At 44.7% G+C, this 13,330-nt stretch overlaps 1 protein-coding gene across 1 annotated transcript in view; it reads left to right on the top strand.

Moving 5' to 3' along the window:
- Positions 1–1,607, top strand: part of cmc1 (C-x(9)-C motif containing 1) — a 101,375-nt gene extending 99,768 nt beyond the window's left edge. Inside the window, exon 4 of the mRNA XM_038797311.1 lies at positions 1,111–1,607. Within this exon, the coding sequence (XP_038653239.1) occupies positions 1,111–1,231 (121 nt within the window). The 3' untranslated portion in view covers positions 1,232–1,607. The remainder of the gene's footprint in view (positions 1–1,110) is intronic.
- The last annotated feature ends 11,723 nt before the right edge of the window (positions 1,608–13,330 follow it).

Here is a 13,330-nt window from a genome sequence, read left to right as displayed (position 1 = left end):
ATTCAGTGTCAAATCAAGAAAAATAAAGAGGAGGAAGGAAAGGTGGGAGAATATTTTAAAAGTTAAATTAATATATTTTTTTGTCTTCAACAATTAAGCATGAAGGATTGAGAATTCACACTTATAATAGTTCATTTTCAGTGCCATAGAGGTCGAATGGCAGTAATTAGCATTTACAGTGCAATTAAAATGGTACTTACACTTGAAGTGGCAAGAGTTAATTTACTGTGACGAATTTAGTTTACCTATTGCTCTATCGCAGCCACTTGGTGCAATTCAACGCATGTCCATGTTGAGGCAGAAAGCAAGATGCTGTTTTCAGAGGCTAACAATGTATTGGTGAAACCCAGACAGCGATTATTTGATATCCGATTTAACCGCAATTAAAGTATCTAAATCGTATTGAAAACAGCTGTACCATTTACTCATAAATAACAGAAAGTGCCATTAGCTTCATTCTATTTTGAAATCAAAATCTGGGCCATTATTTGTGCATGCAAGGCACAACACTGAGTCCAAATACAGGTGCTAATGATACGTGTTTAGAACTAATTTGCAGAAATTCAGATGTAATATGCCCTGATATTTAAACGCCCACTTATTGCCATAGTGTGCTACATCCATTCAGGATATAGCATTAGTACAATAGCATATAAAAGCATATACCTCGGGGTGTCATAAATGTTTGATTTTAATTACCATACACATATGTAAACTGTTAAAAGGAAAATAAATTTCCTAACATTTTGACTACTGGATTCTGATACAGCAGAATCTTATCCTCTTTTCCACAGTCAGATTGCTGGTATTCTTAGTTTTGAAGGTTAGTGTTTGACCATCGGTGACCAATCTACCTCTATGGCACTGAAAATGAACAATTATAAGTGTGAATTCTCAAATGTCTGCTAATTTCCAAACTACCTGGAAAACATTACTTTTAATAAAATAGAAAAACATTTTGGTGCTGCCTGGAGACTATAAAGTGCTTGTAAAAAGGTAATTCTTGTTCACGGTATGTTTCAAATGTTTTATTTTGGTTTATTTTTCCATTGTATTTTACTACAAATTAGTTTTGTGCTAAAATAATGTTGTTTGTCTTGTTCTTTTAAGTTATAAAGATTCAGCATTATATGAAGAATGTAAACAGGAATATCTGAAGGAGAGGGAAGAATTCCGTCAAACAGGCATTCCTTCGAAGAAAAGACAGCAGAAAGTACCAAGCAGCATGTAGCCGAGTGCCTGTTCAAGAAAGGAGAACTGACAGAGGGAACATATACATGAGACCTGGTAATCGTGAAATGAAGAATGAGTCATCATGTTTGAGAAACACAATTTACAAATCTCATTTAATTGCCGCATTAAACCAGATTGATCTTTTGTACATTTTGTTAATTGTGGAATTGAACCTATTATCGGTGCTTTTTCAGATTTTATAGAGTGAGAGTCTCACATTTGTTTTATTTTGTTTGTTGCATGCAGGATCCCTTGATTATAGATTTAGGCATGTGATTCTGCCAGTAAAATGTCTGAATATGTTAATCAGTGGATTATCCAGCTATGCTGCTGAATAAAGTAAATCTTTATTGATCCAATTATTGAACAAAAAACTGCTTTATTTTAAATCTTTGACGCAAAGATGCTTTTCTTACCTAGAATTAAGTTGGGAATTGATATCATGGTACCATTATGAACAGAAGGTTGATGTTGAGAATCTTCTGGCTACAGCTGCTGAATTGACTGCTGTTCTTTGGAAAACTGATCTTGGCAGTGCAGTTTTCAATTTTGTCCACAATGGAAATTATATGATTCCTTGAATTAACCAAACATTGGTCACCGCTTGTGACCAATTGTCATGAAAGTCAGGTTGTAAATGGACTTGTACCATATCATTATCAAAGTCCAACTCGAGGTGTTGTTTAACGCAGTCCTTGCTAGGGCTGTAATTTGTTTCCTTGGCCATAATAAGAGCACCTAAAAATTATTACAAACTCTCTCTGACATAAATAAGATCTTGAATAGATAACCCAGTCTAAAGTTGAAGTGTATTTGCTTTACAAATCTAATGGGTATTTGGGTGAGAATAAAATGTTACCACTGTGTATGCCAGCTTGGGTTAAAGGCAGGTTACTGTGATAGATCTCAAATTGCCTTACACAAATAAAAGAGTAACACAGTAAGCCCTAAGGCAAATCATGGGTTGTTGTATAGCCATAAAGTTACATTATCCACCAGCAGAGAGAGGCGCACGCATGTTTCCTGAGGTAAGTTAATATGAATGATGTTGGATGTACCTCTGGTGAAACTTGAATATAGATACTGGACGCGGTTCTGGCGCAGCGGACCTCCGCTAGCAGCGGAATCCTCTGTCCTGGCAGCCGGCAAATGTGGGCACCCCAAGCCATCGGGAAATCCACGGGCAGTGGTTAGCAATTCCCTCCTAGGTACATAGAATCCCTATAGTGCAGAGGGAGACCATTCGGCCCATCGAGTCTGCATTGGGGCTTGGACAGAACACTCTATTTTAGCTCATGCCTCCACCCTATCCCCGTAACCCAGTAACCCCACCTAACCTCTTGACGCTAAGTTGCAATTTAACATGGTCAATCCACTAAATCTGCACATCCTTGGACTGTGGGAGTAAACCCACGTAAACACGAGGAGAAAGTGCAAACTTCACAATCACCCAAGGGCAGGATTGAACCTGGTCCCTGGAGCTGTGAGGCGGCAGTGCTAACCACTGTGCCGCACGAAGGCAAGACTTTTTGAAAACCTCTACAGACACCCAGCCACTGAACACTGCCCAACAAGGTAAGCAGTTAATAAGTTGTTTTGGTGGTAATTTCTACCAAATAATTTGAAGGTATCTCTCAACCACAGCATCAGCCCAGACTGGCATCATCATGCTAGGTTTGGTGACAGTTATGCCCACTGGGAACAATGGTAAGGAGCAGGCTGAAGAATTACAAAACAGGTATCTCATGCTCCTGGATTTTCCTTTTACCTAATAGGACCTCAACATTAATTGAGATGACAGCAGAAAGGCTGGCATTAACTTCACTCAATGCAATGACGCAAACTCCCAACTCCCTCACAGTTCATCATGACAGCTGATGATGCCACACCACCAGTCTTTCCTCCTTGGTGACCCGAGGCACCAGTATGCCACCTTGTCCTCTTAAAATAACACTCCATCTACTAGCCCGTCACACTTATCTTTCAGTAAAGACATCTGCAATTCCCCTAACTCATGCCACCTATCCAGCACAGACCCAAAGCACTTGACCCCCTGCCCCCCGACATGCCTCATTGCACCTATCCCATCACAATTGCCATAGGCACCTCAACTGACAGCCTTATCCTCGCACACACAACTTTCCACCCCTTTAGCTTTTTTCTTTCTTACATTCTGTAATCCTAGCCTGCAGATCCACTGCTGGAACAGAAGCCTGCAATGAGGGATACCATACTGAGGAAACAAAGGAGGTGGTTTCGTGGGCATACATCTAACAGAGGATGAAATGGAAGTAAAGGATGAAGAAGAACAACTGAGCCATAAAGCCAACAGTCTGTAGCCACTCCGTTCACCTCTGTCCCAAAACCAATCGCCAACTTGCTTGCTCCTTGGTGCTACTTGTTCCCCTTTCCAGTATTGCTTTGGGATGAGATGTAGAGGGACAGTGGTGCATCATGCTCCCAGTGGAATGGCAACATGTTCAACTCTATTGGCCTCATAGTTCTAGGTCTTTTGGCAGCTGTACATACCAGAACTCTGCTGTCCCACTCAAAGTGCCCCATCAGCATATGATGGGAGTGAGACCAGGCTACTCAGGACATGCTGCAGGGTTACAACAGCAGCAACTCACTCTCTGGAGCCAGTTGCAATGAGCTGAGGCCTACCTCAGTCCTACAATGCTTTCGTACAACCTGAGCAGCCAACTACCTCTTACATCACCAGCACTTAGATCCAGCCTAGGATAGGCATGATGAAGGCACACTTATTCATGAGGGGAGGCCAATAGAGAAAGTCACATCCGGTTTGTTTGAAATGCACTATTCAGTTGTCTTATGCATTGTTTCATATACTCGTGATAGTCTTTCAGGAAAGGGAGCATTCATTTGGTGTGCACATAGTTAACACAGGTGATGCTCCATGATGAAGTCCATATGGACGAATGAAGCCTGATGCAGTGTGGTACCGACTGGGCCCCCGTACTCCACCATTATTGCTGCTGCAGCTCCTCCTCCACCATGATGGATTTAAATGGTGAGCCCACTGGTGGGCCCCCGGGAAAGACACTCCTTGTCTGAAGTTAGTTTGGGTTTAGGGGTGGGGAAAGTCACAATCTCCAAAAAGACAATTTGTTTTTGTCACCAGTTTATGGGCGGGTTTTACAATCAAAGTGCATCAAATTTGTCCAATGTGTGTTAGAGTTACAAAGCCACATTTGTCTACAAGTCTGGAAGAGCTGGGGGCGACTTAAAAGCCCAACAGTAATTCTGCAATCTATGGCAGCTGCATGGAGTGTTCAGTCTGTTCTGAGTGATAAATTTACACTTAAATAACACCTCCATGTGAAATGTAAGCTTTCACACTAACACCCGTGATAACATTTCCAAAAGTATTTGCAGGTGAAATTTGATGTTTTTTTAAATGCATATTTTATTTTAATAAATGTAATTCTGGGTTGAATCAGTGGCACAAATAAACTAAAAATAGTGAATTATTTTGAAGTATTTGCATTTGTTCTGGTCATTAATGCTGACAATTTGATGATTAATTGACTTGCAAGCTGCTTAATTTTCCCTTCTCAAGTTATGCTTCTAACTTTAATATGTACAGCTATGCCACTGCATACTAAATGTGAGAAAGCAACAGTATGGCTTGCGCTGGCCTAGGCAGATTGCACATTAAAACTGTAAAAAGTCAGATCTGCAAAACAACCTTTTAACATTCAGCAGCTTTCTGCAAAATGTACCAGAGGTAAGCAATGACATGATAAGTGCTTCAGAATTTGCCCACAAATTTTACTTACAGCTTATAAACATGAAGAATTCTACATTTTTTAATTAGATCTTGGCAGAAAATGTTTCAATTCAATCTGTGTACGTTTGCTGACATGAGTCACTGCACCTCAGTAATTCATTGTGTGTGAATCACTGAGGCATTTCTGAAAGAGGTGATGAGGTGTGTTATAAATGGAAGCCTGTTTTATGTGGAATTGTGCAAGATGAGGTGGATTTTCCTCTTCAGTGTCTGTGTCATAATCTGGTGGAGTACATCACCTGTCTATAATAGAACTGCCTAATTTTCATTTTCATTTCAATGGGATGAAATCCAAGCACCCGATCTGCACTGCTCGATTACTTCCATGTAGACATAAATTACCACAATGCCTCTTTGTGTCATCCTTTGAAAGGAATATGTCTTTGGCAACATTGATTAAAAATAAATGTGCTTTGCTGTATTTGGTTTCTTGTTTTAATCAGTTTTATCAAAATTAATGTAATTCCCTTTGCTATTTGCAGCAAAGTAGGTAATTCCCCTTTGAATGATGAACATTGGTGGCATGCTGCAGATACAGTTAAACAGTAGGTGGGCAAACAGTGAATTATTTTCACATAAGGAAAACAAATTCTCAAATTTGATTCAGGGTTGGCCATACTCTAACTCCTCTCGTCCGTGAAGTAGCTCTTGCCAGCATGGAACTCTTTGGTTCATGAGTCACATGATCTATATCCAGGCAAACAGACTGGAAAAGATGACTGGAAAGACAGATAATCCTCAAGCAAGTACAGCTCTATGATACTTGTTAATGTTGGCAGTTCTACAAAATCTGCATCTCCGTTTATCAGGGACATCCTGAGAGGCTGAGTTTTCAAGTGTTAATGTATCCTTGGTTTATTGGCGCATTAATGCACAATTGGTGAGGCCATGCAGACACTGCGACAACGAATGAACGTGCATTGTGCAACAATCATCAGGCAGGAATGTTCCCTTCCAGTCAGGGAGCACTTCAGCAGTCAAGGGCATTCAGCCTCTGATCTCCGGGTAAGCATTCTCCAAGGTGGTCTTCAGGACACGGGACAACGCAGAATTGCCGAGCAAGAACTTATAGCTAAGTTCCGCACGCGTGAGTGCGGCCTCAACCGGGATCTTGGATTCATGTCGCATTACATTCACCCCCCACCATCTGGCCTGGACTTGCAAAATCCTACCAACTGTCCTGGTTTGAGACAATTCACACCTCTTTAACCTGGGATTACCCCTATCTCTGGATCTGTAATGATTTGATTACCCGCAAATGCTCGCATTCCAAGCATTGTCTGGCATCTCTGACTTTGTCTATATAAATGTTTCTGGAACATACCTCTCCATTCACCTGAGGAAGGAGCAGTGCTTCAAAAGCTCATGTTTGAAACAAACCTGTTGGACTTTAACCTGGTGTTGTAAGACTTCTTACTGTGCTCACCCCAGTCCAACGCTGGTATCTCCACATCATGGCTTTCCCTAAACGAACAGCCATTTCTCTTTTATACAGTTGTGGGCATGTGCCAAAGGAATACAGATCTATGGTTGTGCCTTGGTCCTTCTTATCCTGAGATCTGCTGCTGGTAGTTTTTCCATTTCCTTTTGTCCTGTGTTGATTAGGTTGTTTGGAGGTGCTGACCAAACTGAGTATAGTCCAATCGATAGCTGCTGGTCTTCTCTGTATGAATGTGGGGATCGATGATCGCTCTGTACTGTGCCTGAGGGTGGGGATTTTGTTGCACTTTGTGGTAAATGTAAAATATCCTCCAAGGAATGGAGTTCTCGCGAACTTTATATATTTTTATTATTATGATGTGGTTAAAGAATCCTTGATTGGCTCCCGCCAGGGTACAGATGGGTCTGATATTCAAGGCGAGAGGGGTCGCAATGTTTCATTTTTCATGTGCCATTGGTGTAGCTGGAGTTGAGGGAGTTACGTTCTGGTGTTCACCCGAAAATGATGTGAGGAACTTATCCTGAACTCTCGAGGATGCTTAGAGCTTGGATTAGTACTTGGAACTATGATGTTGTTGCCATTACAGAGACCTGGTTGAGGGAAGGACAGGATTGGCAGCTAAACGTTCCAGGATTTAGATGTTTCAGGCGGGATAGAGGGGGATGTAAAAGGGGTGGTGGAGTTGCGCTACTGGTTAGGGAGAATATGACAGCTGTACTACGGGAGGACATCTCAGAGGGCAGTGAGGCTATATGGGTAGAGATCAAGAATAAGAAGGGTGCAGTCACAATGTTGGGGGTTTACTACAGGTCTCCCAACAGCCAGTGGGAGATAGAGGAGCAGATAGGTAGACATATTTTGGAAATGAGTAAAAACAGGGTTGTTGTGATGGGAGACTTCAACTTTCCCAATATTGACTGGGACTCACTTAGTGCTAGGGGCTTAGACGGGGCAGAGTTTGTAAGGAGCATTCAGGAGGGCGTCTTAAAACAATATGTAGACAGTCCAACGAGGGAAAGGGCTATACTGGACCTGGTATTGGGGAATGAGCCCGGCCAGGTGGTAGAAGTTTCAGTAGGGGAGCATTTCGGGAACAGTGACCACAATTAGGTGGATTGGCCATGCTAAATTGCCCGTAGTGTCCTAATAAAAAGTAAGGTTAAGGGGGGGGTTGTTGGGTTACGGGTATAGGGTGGATACGTGGGTTTGAGTAGGGTGATCATGGCTCGGCACAACATTGAGGGCCGAAGGGCCTGTTCTGTGCTGTACTGTTCTATGTTCTATGTTCTAATTCAGTAAGTTTTAAAGTGCTGGTGGACAAGGATAAGAGCCGTCCTAGGGTGAATGTGCTAAATTGGGGGAAGGCTAATTATGACAATATTAGGCGGGAACTGAAGAACCTAAATTGGGGGCGGATGTTTGAGGGTATATCAACATCTGACATGTGGGAGGCTTTCAAGTGTCAGTTGAAAGTAATTCAGGACTGGCATGTTCCTGTGACGCAGAAGGATAAATACGTCAAATTTCAGGAACCTTGGATAACGAGAGATATTGTAGGCCTCGTCAAAAAGAAAAAGGAGGCATTTGTCAGGGCTAGAAGGCTGGGAACACACAAAGCCTGTGTGGAATATAAGGAAAGTAGGAAGGAACTTAAGCAAGGAGTCAGGAAGGGCTAGAAGAGGTCACGAAAAGTCATTGGCAAATAGGGTTAAGGAAAATCCCAAGTCTTTTTACACGTACATAAAAAGCAAGAGGGTAGCCAGGGAAAGGGTTGGCCCACTGAAGGATAGGCAAGGGAATCTATGTGTGGAGCCAGAGGAAATGGGCGAAGTACTAAATGAATACTTTGCATCAGTATTCACCAAAGAGAGGGAATTAGTGGATGTTGAGTCTGGAGAAGGGTGTGTAGATAGCCTGGGTCACATTGAGATCCAAAAAGACGAGGTGTTGGGCGAATTGAAAAATATTAAGGTAGATAAGTCCCAGGGCCTGATGAGATCTACCCCAGAATACTGAAGGAGGCTAAAGAGGAAATTGCTGAGGCCTTGACAGAAATCTTTGGATCCTCACTGTCTTCAGGTGATGTCCCGGAGGACTGAAGAATAGCCAATGTTGTCCCTTTGTTTAAGAAGGGTAGCAAGGATAATCCAGTGAACTACAGGCCACTGAACTACGTCAGTGGTAGGGAAATTACTGGAGAGAATTCTTCGAGGCAGGATCTACTCCCATTTGGAAGCAAATGGACATATTAATGAGAGGCAGCATGGTTTTGTGAAGGGGAGGTCGTGTCTCACTAACTTGATAGAGTTTTACGATGAAGTCACAAAGATGATGCAGGTAGGGCAGTGGATGTTGTCTATATGGACTTCAGTAAGGCCTTCACAAGGTCCCTCATGGCAGACTGGTACAAAAGGTGAAGCCACACGGGATCAGGGGTGAGCTGGCAAGGTGGATACAAAACTGGCTAGGTGCTAGAAGGCAGAGAGTAGCAATGGAAGAGTGCTTTTCTAATTGGAGGACTGTGACTGTTGGTGTTCCGCAGGGATCAGTGCTGGGACCTTTGCTGTTCTAGTGTATATAAATGATTTCGAGGAAAATGTAACTGGTCTGATTAGTAAGTTTGAAGACGACACAGGTTGGTGGAATTGTGGATAGCGATGAGGACTATCAGAGGATACAGCAGGATTTAGATCATTTGGAGACTTGGACGGAGAGATGGCAGATGGATTTTAATCCGGACAAATGTGAGGTAATGCATTTTGGAAGGTCTAATGCAGGTAGGGAATATACAGTGAATGGTAGAACCCTCAAGAGTATTGAAAGTCAGAGAGATCTAGGTGTGCAGGCCCACAGGTCACTGAAAGGGGCAACACAGGTGGAGAAGGTAGTCAAGAAGGCATACGGCATGCTTGCCTTCATTGGCAGGGGCATTGAGTATGAGAATTGGCAAGTCATGTTGCAGCTGTGTAGAATCTTAGTTAGGCCACACTTGGAGTATAGTGTTCAATTCTGGTCGCCACACTACCAGAAGGATGTGGAGGCTTTAGAGAGGGTGCAGAAGAGATTTACCAGGATGTTGCCTGGTATGGAGGGCATTAGCTATGAGGAGCAGTTGAATTAACTCAGTTTGTTCTCACTGGAACGACGGAGGTTGAGGGGAGGCCCGATAGAGGTCTACAAAATTATGAGGGACATAGACAGGGTGGATAGTCAGAGACTTTTTCCCAGGGTAGAGGGGTCAATTACTAGGGGGCATGGGTTTAAGGTGCAAGGGGCAAGGTTTAGAGTAGATGTCTGAAGCAAGTTTTTTTACACAGAGGGTAGTGGGTGCCTGGAACTCGCTGCCGGAGGAGGTGGTGGAAGCAGGGGCATCTTGACAAATACATGAATAGGATGGGAATAGAGGGATACGGACCCAGGAAGTGTAGAAGATTGTAGTTTAGTCGGGCAGCATGGTCGGCATGGGCTTGGAGGTCCAAAGGGCCTATTCCTGTGCTGTTCTTTTCTTTGTTCTTGACGTTGCAAACAATCGCCACAAGGGAAGCTGTGCACCTTTTTACATGTTGCTTTTTAAATTGATTTACGGGCTGTGGGTGTCGCTGGTTAGGCTAGCATTTATTGCCCATCCCTACGTCTCCTTCAGAAGGTGGTGATAAGTTGCCTTCTTGAACTGCTGCTGTCCTTCAGCAGTTCAGGATGTTTCCCCAGCAACAGTGAAGGAACGGCAATATAGTTCCAAGTCAGGATGGTGAGTGACTTGGAGGGGAACCTCCAGGTGGTTAGATTCGCTGGTATCTGCTATTCTTGTCCTTTTAGATGGTAGTGGTTGTGGATTTGGAAGGTGTCTCGAGAACCTTGGTGAGTTACTGCAGTGCATCTTGTAGATGGTACAGATGGCTGCCACTGTTCGCCAGTAGTGGAGGGCTTGAATATTTGTGGAAGGGGGAGCAATCAAGCGAGCTACTTTTTCCTGGATGGTGTCAAGCTTTTTGAGTTGTTGGAGCTGCACTCATCCAGGCAAGTGGAGAGTATTCCATTACACTCCTCACTTGTGCCTTGTAGATGGTAGACAGGCTTTGGAGGGTCAGGAGGTGAGTTACTCACCATAGGATTCTTAGTCTTTCACCTGCCCTGGTAGCCACAGTATTAATATGGACAGTTCAGTTCAGTTTTGGATCAATGGTAACCCCCAGGATGTTGATTGCGGGGGATTCAACAATGGTAATGCCATTGAATGTCAAGGTGTGATGGCTAGATTCGCTCTTGCAGGAGATGGTCATTGTCTGGCACTTGTGTGATGCAAATGTAACTTGCCATCTGTCAGCCCAAGCCTGGCTATTGTCCAGGTCTTGCTGCATTTTGGACAGGGATAGCTTCATTATCTGAAGAGTTACAAATGGTGCTGAACATTGTGCAGCCATCCGCAAACATCTCCACTTCTGACCTTATGATGGAAGACAAGTCATTGATGAGCAGCTGAAGGTGGTTGGGCCTAGGACATAACTCTGAGGAACTCCTGCAGTGATGTCCTGTAGTTGAGATGATTGATCTCCAACCACCATAACCGTCTTCCTTTGTGCCAGGTATGACTCCAACCAGCGAAGAGCTTTCCCCCGATTCCCATTGACTCCAGTTTTGCTTGGGTTCCTTGAGGTCATACTCGGCCGGTCAAATGCTGCCTTGATGTGAAGGACAGTCACTCTCACCTCACCTGTCATTCATCCTTTTTTTTCATCCTTTTCTCCTTTATTCTCTGGTGGTCCATGTAGAGGCACCAGTTTGAGTGTAAAGTTGTATTGGATCAGCCTTATTGATGCTCTGCCCCCCCCCCCCCCCCCCCCCCCCCCGTATTCCTCTGGTTTTGTTGTGTGTTTGTTCAAATGAAAAACTTCAGTAAAAATACTTTTTTTTAAAAATCTGCACCCCCAGAGCAAATAGCTTTTTTCTGTATTTGATGTTCTATGCCGAGTAGACAAGTGGTTAGGATAAGGTTAAGACTGCAACCCCAAATTGCTAGTTTATAACTTAGACCTCCATGATTATACCAGGAGCATCAGAGCTGCGCCGACAGCAAACCAAAACGTCCTCATAAAATAGTAACAGCAAAGCTTAACACTGCTGCTCTCTGTATCCTCCCAGATACTGTCACCAAGTGAAAATTTCCCCTTTGTAGGCAGAAGCCACATACAGAGTTAGCCACCTCATGCAGAAGCAGTTGTTCTAAAATAAATCACTCACCTGAGAAAGGAGCTGTGCTCTGAAAGCTAGTGATTCAAAACAAACCTGTTGGACTTTAACCTGATGTTGCAAGACACCTGTGCTCACCCCAGTCCAATGCCGGCACCTCCACATCATGGCTATAAGAAATCAGTTGCCCAGTAACCAATAGAGTCATTTTCGTGAGAGGTCGGTCTTATGAGTAATGAGAGTTTCAGGTGTTCATCTGGTCTTACTGCTGATGCGATTCTACACCACGTTTATCTTTTTAAAAAAAATTAGGACAGAGATACTTTCATGAGTGTGGTATAATTATCTGATAATGCTTCCACAAAAGTCTGTAAAATGACAAAGGGTGTGATTTAATGGAAAAGTTTCAAGTGTCATTTGTGGTGGGTTTTGTTGGGAGTTTCCACCGGCGAATTCCCCACTGCTATCTACCGAGGAGTCACGTTTTGGGCCCTGGGGAGTTTTTCACTGGTTGAGCCCACACTTCAAATTATTTTCATCACCGGCGAGCTGAACTCGCTGACCATACCGGCTCCTCCGAGATAGGGCCGCCATTTTGAAATGGTGCCCCAATCTCTAAGTGAGCTTGAGAGTCCCCCACACCCACGGGCAGTGCCACCCTCCTACACACATGGGCATTACACCCCCACCCCCCAAGTGATGACACCCCACTATGTGGTCCCCAAGGGCCCCACCCCTTACCAGGACCCAAACCCTTCACCCCCCAAACCTCCCTAGAGGCCCCGTGTATCTGCCCTGCATCCACACACTTCACAATCCCCCTCTCCACCCTCCTTTCCTGGGCATGGCCCCTCAAGGCCTGACCATGCAGTGCCACCCAGCCAGCCTGACCCTGCCACCTTTGCACACCTGGGAGTCCACCTGCTGGCTTTACAGTGCCATCTTAGCATGTTAGCAGGGCCAGGGCTTCAGTGCCCTAACTCCATATACCTGCCTTTGGCTTAACAAAAATGTATCTATCTCTGATTTAGGGCACGATTCAGCCAAAATGTTTGTAAGTGTAGTAGCGAGCAGGAACTAGCATAGGCTCAGTCCGGCCAGACCATCACTGCAATACAAAGTTAATTGGTCCACTTATGGAGGCTCCACGGGCTTCACGCCACAAATGAAGGCTCGCGAGGTTATTCGTCGGGACCGTGCTCGGCAACTAGCCGCTAACAAGGCCGAGCAGCACTTAAACAGCACTTGCACAGCCAGCCCCACTCAGCTCGCAGCCATTCCATTGAGACGTCAGACCCTAAGAATTGCAGACACAGACCTGGGGAGGCGATGGAGGCCAGGAGAGATCCCCTGTTCCCCCAAGCGTCCCGGAGGGTGACCCACAGGGCAGACAGTGATGCCTGGGGTGAAGTCCCAGGCAACGGCCGTCAGCTCGGGTAGCGTGACCGGGTGGACTGGCACCCAGTGTTGTAAAAAGGTCAACGGCCTGCACCGGGCTGCACGGGTGAGTTGGCACTGCCCCCCTTTCATGAGCTGCACCGAGCACTGCCGCCCCCCCACCCTCACCCCCCCCCCCCCCCCCCCCCCCAGCACCGGGCTATGTCCCGGGCCGCCCACACTGCCTCCTCCCCAAACCCCTCCCCGGAACATTCTACCCC

The sequence above is a fragment of the Scyliorhinus canicula genome, chromosome 5 (assembly GCF_902713615.1).
Source record: "Scyliorhinus canicula chromosome 5, sScyCan1.1, whole genome shotgun sequence".
In the NCBI taxonomy this organism is placed as follows: Eukaryota; Metazoa; Chordata; class Chondrichthyes; order Carcharhiniformes; family Scyliorhinidae; genus Scyliorhinus; species Scyliorhinus canicula.
The sequence above is the reverse complement of the archived record's forward strand: the minus strand, read 5'-3'. Positions and strand labels throughout refer to the sequence as shown.